Source organism: Oncorhynchus gorbuscha, unplaced genomic scaffold, assembly GCF_021184085.1.
Source record: "Oncorhynchus gorbuscha isolate QuinsamMale2020 ecotype Even-year unplaced genomic scaffold, OgorEven_v1.0 Un_scaffold_855, whole genome shotgun sequence".
Lineage (NCBI taxonomy): Eukaryota > Metazoa > Chordata > Actinopteri > Salmoniformes > Salmonidae > Oncorhynchus > Oncorhynchus gorbuscha.
In genome coordinates, this window is record NW_025745844.1 from 39,935 (window position 1) to 53,469 (window position 13,535).

General features: G+C 44.4%; 1 protein-coding gene across 1 annotated transcript in view; it reads left to right on the top strand.

Annotated features, from left to right (window-relative positions):
• The window catches only part of LOC124020563 (dystrophin-like), a 76,326-nt gene that overhangs the window by 2,354 nt on the left and 60,437 nt on the right, over positions 1–13,535 (top strand). Inside the window, exon 2 of the mRNA XM_046335806.1 lies at positions 2,745–2,925. Within this exon, the coding sequence (XP_046191762.1) occupies positions 2,745–2,925 (181 nt within the window). The remainder of the gene's footprint in view (positions 1–2,744; positions 2,926–13,535) is intronic.

Consider the following 13,535-nt stretch of genomic DNA (forward strand, 5'->3'; position numbering starts at 1 on the left):
TGATAGATTAGACTAGGATACTAAGACCCCCTAGATTAGACTGATAAGATTGATATATTAGACTAGGGTACTAAGACCCCCTCTGATATATTAGACTAGGACCCCTCTGATATATTAGACTAGGATACTAAGACCCCCTCTGATATATTAGACTAGGGTACTAAGACCCCCTCTGATATATTAGACTAGGGTACTAAGACCCCCTCTGATATATTAGACTAGGATACTAAGACCCCCTCTGATATATTAGACTAGGATACTAAGACCCCCTCTGATATATTAGACTAGGATACTAAGACCCCCTCTGATATATTAGACTAGGGTACTAAGACCCCCTCTGATATATTAGACTAGGGTACTAAGACCCCTCTGATAGATTAGACTAGGGTACTAAGACCCCTCTGATAGATTAGACTAGGGTACTAAGACCCCCTCTGATAGATTAGACTAGGATACTAAGACCCCCTCTGATAGATTAGACTAGGATACTAAGACCCCCTCTGATATATTAGACTAGGGTACTAAGACCCCCTCTGATAGATTAGACTAGGGTACTAAGACCCCCTCTGATATATTAGACTAGGGTACTAAGACCCCCTCTGATATATTAGACTAGGATACTAAGACCCCCTCTGATATATTAGACTAGGGTACTAAGACCCCCTCTGATATATTAGACTAGGATACTAAGACCCCCTCTGATAGATTAGACTCTAAGACCCCTCTGATATATTAGACTATACTAAGACCCCCTCTGATATATTAGACTAGGATACTAAGACCCCCTCTGATATATTAGACTAGGATACTAAGACCCCTCTGATAGATTAGACTAGGGTACTAAGACCCCCTCTGATATATTAGACTAGGGTACTAAGACCCCCTCTGATATATTAGATATATTCTGATATATTAGACTAGGGTACTAAGACCCCCTCTGATATATTAGACTAGGGTACTAAGACCCCCTCTGATATATTAGACTAGGGTACCTAAGACCCCTCTGATATATTAGACTGATATATTAGACTAGGGTACTAAGACCCCCTGATATATTAGACTAGGGTACTAAGACCCCCTCTGATATATTAGACTAGGGTACTAAGACCCCCTCTGATATATTAGACTAGGGTACTAAGACCCCCTCTGATATATTAGACTAGGGTACTAAGACCCCCTCTGATAGATTAGACTAGGGTACTAAGACCCCCTCTGATATATTAGACTTGGATATATTAGACTACTAAGACCCCCTCTGATAGATTAGACTTGGATACTAAGACATCATCTGATAGATTAGACTTGGGTACTAAGAACCCCTCTGATATATTAGACTTTGATACTAAGACCCCCTCTGATATATTAGACTTGGATACTAAGACATCATCTGATTATTTATATATACAGTTGAAGTCAGAAGTTTAAATACACCTTAGCCAAATACATTTTAACTCAGTTTTTCACAATTCCTGATATTTAATCCTATTAACAATTCCCTGTTTTAGGTAATTTAGGATTACTACTTTAACCCTTTAACCCCTTTAACCCTTTAAATTGTTTAACTTGGGTCAAACGTTTCTGGTCTCTCTTCTCTCCCTGTCTTCCTCTCTTCTTGTCTTCCTGTCTTCCTCTCTTCCTGTCTTCATCTCTCCCTGTCTTCCTCTCTTCCTGTCTTCATCTCTCCCTGTCTTCCTCTCTTCTTGTCTTCCTGTCTTCCTCTCTTCCTGTCTTCCTCTCTTCCTGTCTTCCTGTCTTACTCTCTTCCTGTCGTCCTCTCTTCCTGTTTTACTCTCTTCCTGTCTTACTCTCGTCCTGTCTTCCTGTCTTCCTGTCTTCCTGTCTTCCTCTCGTCCTGTCTTCCTCTCTTCCTGTCTTACTCTCTTCCTGTCTTACTCTCTTCCTGTCTTACTCTCTTCCTGTCTTACTCTCTTCCTGTCGTCCTTTCGTCCTGTCTTCCTCTCTTCCTGTCTTCCTCTCGTCCTGTCGTCCTGTCTTACTCTCTTCCTGTCGTCCTCTCGTCCTGTCTTCCTCTCGTCCTGTCTTCCTCTCGTCCTGTCTTCCTCTCGTCCTGTCTTCCTCTCTTCCTGTTGTCCTCTCGTCCTGTCTTACTCTCTTCCTGTCGTCCTCTCTTCCTGTTTTACTCTCTTCCTGTCTTACTCTCTTCCTGTCGTCCTCTCGTCTTGTCTTCCTGTCTTCCTCTCATCCTGTCTTCCTCTCGTCCTATCGTCCTCTCTTCCTGTCTTACTCTCTTCCTGTCTTACTCTCTTCCTGTCTTACTCTCTTCCTGTCTTACTCTCTTCCTGTCGTCCTGTCTTTCTGTCTTCCTCTCTTCCTGTCTTCCTCTCGTCCTGTCTTTCTGTCTTCCTGTCTTATTTCTCTTGCTTTCTGCTGATCTGTCTCTGTCTCACTCTCTCTTTTTTCCCTTTCACTCCCCCTCACCCTTTCTTCCCTCCTCATCATCTCTTCCCCCTCAACTTCCTCCCCCTCTCCCACCTCTTCTCCCAACCCCCTACCTCCTCTCCCTCTTCCCCTCCTCCTCCCTCCCTCCCTCCCTCCCTCCCTCCCTCCCTCCCTCCCTCCCTCCCTCCCTCCCTCCCTCCCTCCCCCTCTTCTCCCAACCCTCTCCTCCTCCCCTCTCTCTCCTCTCCTCTCCCCTCCCCCTCTCCTCTCCTCTCCTCTCCTCTCCTCTCTCTCTCTCCTCTCCCCCCCCCCCCCTCCTCTCTCCCCTCTCCTCTCCCCCCCAGGAGGAGATAGCTCGTTTCTCCTCTCTGGAGCCCCAGGTCAACCTGCTAAAAGAGAAGCTGAAGGCACTGAGGGAGAAGGAGAATGCTCCTGTCTTCTTCGATGCAGACATCACTGACTTCACACAGCATCACCAGCAGGTCCTGGATGAGCTCCAGGCCCGAGAGAGACAGCTGGTGCTGGGTGAGAATATGGAGCAGGACACAAACACAATGCAGGCGTGCACTTACACACAGGAATACAGAAAGGGGTCATGAGGGAAGAAGAAAAGCACACCACACCTAGTCAACTTCTGATTGTTAGGGGTTAACAGGTGAGGGCTAGGGGTTAACAGGTGAGGGTTAGGGGTTAATAGGTGAGGGTTAGGGGTTAATAGGTGAGGGTTAGAGGTTAATAGGTGAGGGTTAGAGGTTAATAGGTGAGGGTTAGGGGTTAACAGGTGAGGGTTAGGGGTTAACAGGTGAGGGTTAGGGGTTAACAGGTGAGGGTTAGGGGTTAACAGGTGAGGGTTATGGATTAATAGGTTTGGGTTTGGGGGAGGTAAGTGCTGTGGCACGTGCGACAGAGAGAGGAGAGGATAATATTTTAGAGGGGAGGATAATTTTTTAGAGGAGACAAGGAGAGGAGGTTATTTTAGAGTAGAGCAGGATATTTTAGAGGAGGAGAAGAGGAGGTTATTTTAGAGGAGGACAGGAGAGGAGAGGAGGATTTTTTAGAGGATAATAGGAAAGGACTGGATAGGAGAGGAGGATATTTTAGAGGAGAGGAGGTTATTTTAGAAGAGAGGAGGATGTTTTAGAGGAGAGGGGTTATTTTAGAGGAGAGTAGGATATTTTAGAGGAGAGGAGGTTATTTTAGAGGAGAGGAGGATATTTTAGAGGAGAACAGGAGAGAACAGGAGAGGGGGATATTTTAGAGAAGAACAGGAGAGGACTGGAGAGGCGAGGAGGAGGACAGGAGAAGAGAGGAGGATATTTTAGAGGAGAAGAGGATGTTTTAGAGGAGAGGAGGGTATTTTAGAGGAGAGGATGATGTTTTAGGGGAGAGGAGGATGTTTTAGAGGAGAGGAGGGTATTTTAAAGGAGAGGAGGAGAGGAAAATGTTTTAGAGGAGAGAAGGGTATTTTAGAGGAGAGGAGGATGTTTTAGAGGAGAGGAGGATGTTTTAGAGGAGAGGAGGGTATTTTAGAGGAGAGGAGGGTATTTTAGAGGAGAGGAGGATGTTTTAAGAGAGGAGGAGGATGTTTTAGAGAGAGAGGAGGATGTTTTAGAGAGAGGAGGAGGATGTTTTAGAGAGGAGGATGTTTTAGAGAGGAGGAGGATGTTTTAGAGAGGAGGAGGATGTTTTAGAGAGGAGGAGGATGTTTTAGAGAGGAGGAGGTTTTAGAGAGGAGGAGTGTTTTAGAGAGGAGGAGATGTTTTAGAGGAGGAGGATGTTTTAGGAGGAGGATGTTTTAGAGAGGAGGAGGATGTTTTAGAGAGGAGGAGGTTTTAGAGAGGAGGAGGATGTTTTAGAGAGGAGGAGGATGTTTTAGAGAGGAGGAGGATGTTTTAGAGAGGAGGAGGATGTTTTAGAGAGGAGGAGGATGTTTTAGAGAGGAGGAGGATGTTTTAGAGAGGGAGGAGAATGTTTTAGAGAGGAGGAGGATGTTTTAGAGAGGAGGAGGATGTTTTAGAGAGGAGGAGAATGTTTTAGAGAGGAGAATGTTTTAGAGGATGTTTTAGAGAGGAGGAGAATGTTTTAGAGAGGAGGAGGATGTTTTAGAGAGGAGGAGAATGTTTTAGAGAGGAGGAGAATGTTTTAGAGAGGAGGAGGATGTTTTAGACAGGAGGAGAATGTTTTAGAGAGGAGGAGGATGTTTTAGAGAGGAGGAGAATGTTTTAGAGAGGAGGAGAATGTTTTAGAGAGGAGGAGGATGTTTTAGAGAGGAGGAGGCAGAACACAGCAGGACAGCTTGTTCTCATCTCCATATGTAGAGTGGATGTCAGAGAGGGAGAGAGGGAGCTGGCTGGTTCAGCTGTGTGTGTGTGTGTGTGTGTGTGTGTGTGTGTGTGTGTGTGTGTGTGTGTGTGTGTGTGTGTGTGTGTGTGTGTGTGTGTGTGTGTGTGTGTGTGTGTGTGTGTGTGTGTGTGTGTGTGTGTGTGTGTGTGTGTGTGTGTGTGTGTGTGCGCGTGCGTGTGTGTGTGTGTGTGTGTGTGAGAATGGGCTTATCAGAGAGCAGTAATATGAACACAGAGGGGTAAATGATAGAAAGTGTATTAACAGTACTCACATGGGTCCTCTACTCACAGGAAATAGAAATATGCCTAATGTATGCTCAATTACATTTCAAGTTCAAAGTGTGTCTGTATCAAATCAATTTTTGGTCACATACATGGTTAGCGGATGTTAATGTGAGTGTAGCGAAATGCTTGTGCTTCTAGTTCCGACCATGCAGTAATATCTAACAAGTAATCTAACAATTTCCCAACAACTACCTTATACACACAAGTGTAAAGGAATGAATGAGAATATGTACATATAAATATATGGATGAGCGATGGCCGCGCAGCATAGGCAAGATGCAGTAGATGGTATAGAGTACAGTATATACATATGAGATGAGTAATGTAATCTAGTGATACATTTATTTCATCCCATTTTTAACCTCTTGCTCCTACCTGGCACACAGGCGTCCCATCTAGAGCTCTGGAAATGCAAATGCGCTACGCTAAATGCTAATAGTATTAGTTAAAACTAAAACGTTCATTAAAATACACATGCAGGGTATTGAATTAAAGCTACACTCGTTGTGAATCCAGGCAACAAGTCAGATTTCTAAAATGTTTTACGGCGAAAACATAGCACATATTTATGTCAAACCACCACCGCAGACATAGCTCATTAGCATAGCCAAGTAGGAAAAAATATGCAATCAACAAACGCAGGATTTTTAAAAAATCATTTCACTAACCTTTTGAAATCTTCATCAGATGACAGTAATATAACATGTTACACAGTACATTCATTTTTTTTTCAATAATCTGCAATATATATCCATAAATCTCTGTTTACAATGACGCATCGTTCAAAAAATGCTACTAAAATGTCAGGAGAAATGAAATAGCTCCGGCAGATAACGTCAGCTAACAAGGAATACATATCATAAACTTTGACTAAATATGCATGTTTTACATATGTATAGGAAGATACACTTCTTCTAAATGCAATCGCTGTGTTACATTTATTTTTAACGTTACAGGTTGAGTTCACTAGGCTATACTAGGAGTCGGCGCTCCAAATCATTATGCCTCCTCTATCTTGGAGTCGACAGAAACCCAAAATTAACACATAAATATTCCCTTACCTTTGCTGTTCTTCCATCAAAAGACCTGGAAGGGATTATACTTACCAAAACAGTGTTTAGTTTTCAAGTCTGCGTCTTTCGGTTCTCAAAATAGCCACATTTCAGTCGAAATGTAGGCAAAATTCTAGTGGATGCGCACCAAAACGTTGAAAATATATATTATATGTCGAGTAAACTTGTCAAACTATGTTCATAATTAAGCTTTAACGTGTTATAAAGGTGTACAGCAATTGTGAGGACGAAGCGAAACACACACGTCTTTTAATCGATCCTGAAGAAAAGACTTCACCGGAGCAGAGCGTGCATAATCGTACACTTTTTTTTCGCGTGACCGAGACCTTTCGGCACGCTCAACGTCTCGTGAGCGCGCGATTCTCACAATGAGAAGCCCCATTGAAAGCAGGCTTTGCGCTGAACACGTACAGACTGTTGCCAGAGCGGTAGTTGTTTGGGAAGGCGTATACGATGACGTCAAAGTTGGGCCAACTTTTTCCATGACAAGAGAGACTTTGGGAGAATGCATGCCCTGAGACTTCTGCTTTACATAGAGACAAAATTTAAACGGTTTTAGAAGCTTTAGAGTGTTTTCTATTCGATAATGTTTTTTATATGCATATATTAGCAACTTTTGACAAAAAATGTATCCTGTTTTATATGGGTACCCAATTCCTCCAGAAGGGGCAGTAAACAGGGCTAGGCTTAACAGGTTAATTACTAAAGTGGCTAGAGATTTGAGTCAGTATGTTGGCAGCAGCCACTCAATGTTAGTGATGCTGTTTAACAGTCTGAGGGCCTTGAGATAGAAGCTGTTTTTCAGTCTCTCAGTCCCAGTTTTGATGCACCTGTACTGACCTCACCTTCTGGATGAAAGTGGGGTGAACAGGCAGTGGTGGTTGTTGTCCTTGATGATCTTTTTGGCCTTCCTGTGACATCGGGTGGTGTAGGTGTCCTGGAGGGCAGGTAGATTGCCCCTGTGATGCGTTGTGCAGACCTCACTACCCTCTGGAGAGCCTTACGGTTGTGGGTGGAGAAGTTTCCATACCAGGCTGTGATACAGCCCGACAGGATGCTCTCGATTGTGCATCTGTAAAAGTTTGTGAGTGTTTTCAGTGACAAGCCAAATTTCTTCAGCCTCCTGAGGTTGAAGAGGCGCTGTTGCTCCTCTGCTGCTGCGCCTTCTTCACCACGGTGTCTGTGTGGGTGGACCATTTCAGTTTGTCCGTGAAACTGTCCGTTTCAACTTCCACCTGACTGTGCTGCTGCTCCAGTTTCAACTGTTCTGCCTTATTATTATTCGACCATGCTGGTCATTTATGAACATTTGAACATCTTGGCCATGTTCTGTTATAATCTCCAGCCGGCACAGCCAGAAGAGGACTGGCCACCCCACATAGCCTGGTTCCTCTCTAGGTTTCTTCCTAGGTTTTGGCCTTTCTAGGGAGTTTTTCCTAGCCACCGTGCTTCTACACCTGCATTGCTTGCTGTTTGGGGTTTTAGGCTGGGTTTCTGTACAGCACTTTGAGATATCAGCTGATGTACGAAGGGCTATATAAATAAATTTGATTTGATGTGTACGCCAAGGAATTTAAAACTTTCCATCTTCTCCACTGCGGTCTCGTCGATGTGGATAGGGGGGTGATCCCTCTGCTGTGATCCCTCTCCTGAAGTCCACAATCATCTCCTTTGTTTCATTGACGTTGAGTGTGAGGTTATTTTCCTGACACCACACTCCGAGGGCCCTCACCTCCTCCCTGTAGGCCGTCTCGTCGTTGTTGCTAATCAAGCCTACCACTGTAGTGTCATCTGCAAACTTGATGATTGAGTTGGAGAGGGCTGAGAACGCACCCCAGTGTTGAGGATCAACGGGGGTGGAGATGTTGTTTCCTATTCTCACCACCTGGGTACGGCCCATCAGAAAGTCCAGGACCCAGTTGCACAGGGCGGGCGTCTGAGAGTTTGGAGGTAGTATGGAGTTAAATGCTGAGCTATAATCAATGAATAGCATTCTTACATAGGTATTCCTCTTGTCCAGATGGGTTAGGGCAGTGTGCAGTGTGATTGTGATTGCGTCGTCTGTGGACCTATTGGGGCGGTAAGGAAATTGGAGTGGTGTCAGGTAAGGTGAAGGTGATATGATCCTTGACTAGTCTCTCAAAGCACTTCATGATGACAGAAGGGGTTGGGGCTGTAGTCGTTTAGCTCAGTTACCGTAGCTTTCTTTGGAACAGGAACAATGGTGGCCCTCTTGAAGCATGTGGGAACAGCAGACTGGGATAGGGATTAATTGAATATGTCCGTAAACACACCAGCCAGCTGGTCTGCGCATGCTCTGAGGACGAAGCTGGGGATGCCGTCTGGGCCGGCAGCCTTGCGAGGTTTAACACGTTTAAATGTTTTACTCACGTTGGCTGCGGTGAAGGAGAGCCCGTAGCTTTTGGTAGCGGGCAGTGTCAGTGGCACTGTATTGTCCTCAAAGCAAGCAAAGAAATTGTTTAATTTGTCTGGAAGCAAGATGTCGGTGTCCGTGACGGGGCTGGTTTTCTTTATGTAATCCGTGATTGACTGTAGATCCTGCCACATACGTCTCGTGTCTGAGCCGTTGAATTGTGTCGTGGAAATTTCCTCTATTTACCAAATCATGGGAGCAAACCACACACACAAGTCAGAGTTAGTTATCAAAGTCCATCTTTAATTATATCAGCTCTATCACAATCCTGTGACTCTCAGGTAATTCAGTGTCTCTCAGTGAATTCTCTGAGAGTCCCCCTGCATTGCAACTGCGATCCTTTAATAGCAAAGAACACGCATAGTCAGACAGCATAGACATAATACATCGTTCAGCTTTGTCTCCTTACTCAAAACCCAGAACCATAAACCAATCCTCCATATCAACAGGCATATATCAAATCCATCCTGTCTTGACAAGATCACAGAGACACACTGACTGGCACACAGACATTGTGGAGCCAAGAGATACACGCTTGATGACACTTTGACCTCTCCCTCTCTGCGGCCCATGCAACTTAGTCTTGACATAGAACAGATACTGCAACCCTGCCACAGTATTATACAAAAATACCATTCTGATGAGAAGTGACTTATAAACATATGATGAATATAAAACATCTTACCTATGTTTCCAACAAATTCTGATTATTTCCACAACAATTGCGACTCTACTTTGTCTCTATACTGACGCTTAGCTTGTTTTATTGCCTTGTGGAGGGAATAGCTACACTGTTTGTATTCGGTCATGTTTTCGGTCACCTTGCCCTGGTTAAAAGCAGTGGTTCGCGCTTTCAGTTTTGCGCAAATGCTGCCATCAATCCACGGTTTCTGGTTGGGGAAGGTTTTAATAGTCACCGTGGGTACAACATCACTGATGCACTTGCTAATAAACTCACTCACCGAATCAGTGTATGCATCAATGGTGTTGTCTGAGGCTATCCGGAACATATCCCAGTCCATGTGATCAGAGGAATCTTGAAGCGTGGAATCCGATTGGTCAGACCAGCATGGAACAGATCTGAGCACGGGCATTTCCTGTTTTAGTTTCTGTCTGTAGGCTGGGAGCAACAAAATGGAGTCTTGGTCAGATTTGCCGAAAGGAGGGTGAGGGAGGGCTTTGTATGCGTCGTGTAAGTTAGAGTAGCAACGATCCAGAATGCTGCCAGCCCGGGTCGCGCATTCGATATGCTGATAAAATTTAGAGAGCCTTGTTTTCAGATTGGCTTTGTTAAAACCCCCAGCTACAATAAATGCTGCCTCAGGATATATGGTTTCCAGTTTGCATAGAGTCCAGTGAAGTTCTTTCAGGGCCGTTGAGGTATCTGCCGTCAAGTTGTCTGCCTTTGGGGGATAAACACGGCTGTGATTATAATCAAAGAGAATTCTATTGGTAGATAATGCCGTCGGCATTTGAATGTAAGGAATTCTAGGTCAGATGAACAGAAGGACTTGAGGTCCTGTATGTTGTTATGATCACATCACGTCTCGTTAATCACAAGGCATACACCCCCGCCCTTCTTCTTACCAGAGAGATGTTTGTGTCTGTCGGTGCGATGCGTGAAGAAACCGGGTGGCTGTACCGACTCTGATAACGTCTCCCCAGTGAGCCATGTTTCCATGAAACAGAGAATGTTACAATCTCTGATGTCTCTCTGGAAAGCAACCCTTGCTGGAATTTCATCTACCTTGTTGTCAAGAGACTGGACATTGGCGAGTAGTAAACTCGGGAGCAGTGAGCGATGTGCCCGTCTACGGAGCCTGACCAGGAGGCCTGCTCCGTCTGCCCTTTCTGCGGCGCCGTTGTTTTGGGTCGCCTACTGGGATCCGATCCATTGTCCTGGGTGTTGGTCTGAACAGAGGATCCGCTTCGGGAAAGTCGTATTCCTGGTCGTAATGTTGTTAAGTTGACGTTGCTCTTCTATCCAATAGTTCTTCCCGGCTGTATGTAATAAAACTTCAGATTTCCTGGGGCAACAATGTAAGAAATAATACTTTTAAAAAAAAACTAAATACTGCATAGTTTCCTAAGAACGCGAAGTGAGACGACCATCTCTGTCGGCGCCATCTTGTTATGTTTGTGTGTGTTGTGTGTTGTGTGTGTGTGTGTGTGTGTGTGTGTGTGTGTGTGTGTGTGTGTGTGTGTGTGTGTGTGTGTGTGTGTGTGTGTGTGTGTGTGTGTGTGTGTGTGTGTGTGTGTGTGTGTGTGTGTGTGTGTGTGTGTGTGTGTGTGCTTCGGGGGGTGCAAAAGCAGCTGGAGAGGAGTGTGTGTGTGTTGCGTGTTGTGTGCAAGTGTGAGTGTATTTCAGTATGTTGGTAAGTGGCAAGTTGTGTGGTACAACTATCAACACGGAACATTTCAGTGTTTGCCCCTATAGGGAACAGTGATTGTGATTACAGCTACTATGTTCTCCTTTCACTACCTCACTGCAGCTCAACCATCCTCACCTCACACACACAAACACACACATTCTCTCTCATGTTCACTTGTGGAATGAATGGAATGGTATAAATCACCTGGAAACCATGGGAACCATTTGATACCATTCCACTGATTCCACTCCAGTCATTACCACGAACCCATCCTCCCCAATTAAGGTGCCACCAACCTCCTGCCCAGGAGTCCTGATAATTACTTTGATCACTAAAGCGTTCACATAAAGTAGCATAACGATTCGACCACTTCCCCTTTAGCGTTCTCCATTTGCATACATGGCTGCCCCCCAACAAACAAACAGGAAACACAAACAAAACATTAACATACTGTACATACAGACCTAACTGTGGACCAGCAGTTAATTAGCTAACGATGCAGAGTGGACTGTGAGTGGATAATGAATTCATGGACTGAGACAGAGACAGACTAGATACAGAGAGCAAGACAGAGCCTGCTGCTCTATAAAAATACTTGTCTCGACAGGGAGTGGACAGACACCCCAGACAGGGAGAGGATAATGTAGAGTGGACAGACCCCCAGACAGGGAGAGGATAATGTAGAGTGGACAGACCCCCAGACATGGAGAGGATAATGTAGAGTGGACAGACCCCCAGACATGGAGAGGATAATGTAGAGTGGACAGACCCCCAGACATGGAGAGGATCATGTAGAGTGGACAGACCCCCAGACAGGGAGAGGATAATGTAGAGTGGACAGACCCCCAGACATGGAGAGGATAATGTAGAGTGGACAGACCCCCAGAAAGGGAGAGGATAATGTAGAGTGGACAGACCCTCAGAAAGGGAGAGGATAATGTAGAGTGGACAGACCCTCATACAGGGAGAGGATAATGCAGAGTGGACATACCCCCAGATAGTCAGACAGAGATCCTCTGTGTGGGCAGACATGGAGAGGATAATGTAGAGTGGACAGACCCCCAGACAGGGAGATGATAATGTAGAGTGGACAGACCCTCATGCAGGGAGATGATAATGTATGGTGGACAGACCCTCATGCAGGGAGAGGATAATGTAGAGTGGACAGACCCCCAGACAGGGAGATGATAATGTAGAGTGGACAGACCCTCATGCAGGGAGAGGATAATGTAGAGTGGACAGACCCCTAGACAGGGAGAGGATAATGTAGAGTGGACAGACCCTCATGCAGGGAGAGGATAATGCAGAGTGGACAGACACGGAGAGGATAATGCAGTGTGGACAGACCCCTGACAGTCAGACGTAGAGGATAATGCAGTGTGGACAGACCCCAGACAGTCAGACGTAGAGGATAATGCAGTGTGGACAGACCCCAGACAGTCAGACGTAGAGGATAATGCAGTGTGGACAGACCCCAGACAGTCAGACGGAGAGGATAATGCAGTGTGGACAGACCCCAGACAGTCAGACGTAGAGGATAATGCAGTGTGGACAGACCCCAGACAGGTAGAGGGTAATATAGATGTGGCAGACAGTCAGACAGGTAGAGGGTAATATAGATTTGGCAGACAGTCAGACAGGGAGAGGGTAATATAGATTTGGCAGACAGTCAGACAGGGAGAGGGTAATATAGATTTGGCAGACAGTCAGACAGGGAGAGGGTAATATAGATTTGGCAGACAGTCAGACAGGGAGAGGGTAATATAGATTTGGCAGACAGTCAGACAGGGAGAGGGTAATATAGATTTGGCAGACAGTCAGACAGGGAGAGGGTAATATAGATTTGGCAGTCAGACAGTCAGACAGGGAAGGGTAATATAGATTTGGCAGATAATATAGATTTGGCAGACAGTCAGACAGGGAGAGGGTAATATAGTATATTATAGGCAGTGGTAGAGTATATAGTATATTATAGTGAAGTGGTAGAGTATATAGTATATTATAGTGAAGTTTGTGAAGTGGTAGGCAGTATAGTGAAGTGGCAGACCATATAGTATATTATAGTGAAGCTGTATACCATAGTGTGGTAGTATATAGTATATCATAGTGAAGTGGTAGAGTATATAGTATATTATAGTGAAGTGGTAGAGTATATAGTATATTATAGTGAAGTGGTAGAGTATATAGTATATTATTATATAGTGAATATAGTATATTATAGTGAAGTAGAGTATATTATAGTGAAGTATATAGTATATTATAGTGAAGTGGTAAGTATATAGTATATTATAGTATATATATAGTATATCATAGTGAAGTGGTAGAGTATATAGTATATTATAGTGAAGTGGTAGAGTATATAGTATATTATAGTGAAGTGGTAGAGTATATAGTATATCATAGTGAAGTGGTAGAGTATATAGTATATCATAGTGAAGTGGTAGAGTATATAGTATATTATAGTGAAGTGGTAGAGTATATAGTATATCATAGTGAAGTGGTAGAGTATATAGTATATTATAGTGAAGTAGTAGAGTATATAGTATATTATAGTGAAGTAGTAGAGTATATAGTATACCATAGTGGAGTGGTAGAGTATATAGTTTATTATAGTGAAGTGGTAGAGTAT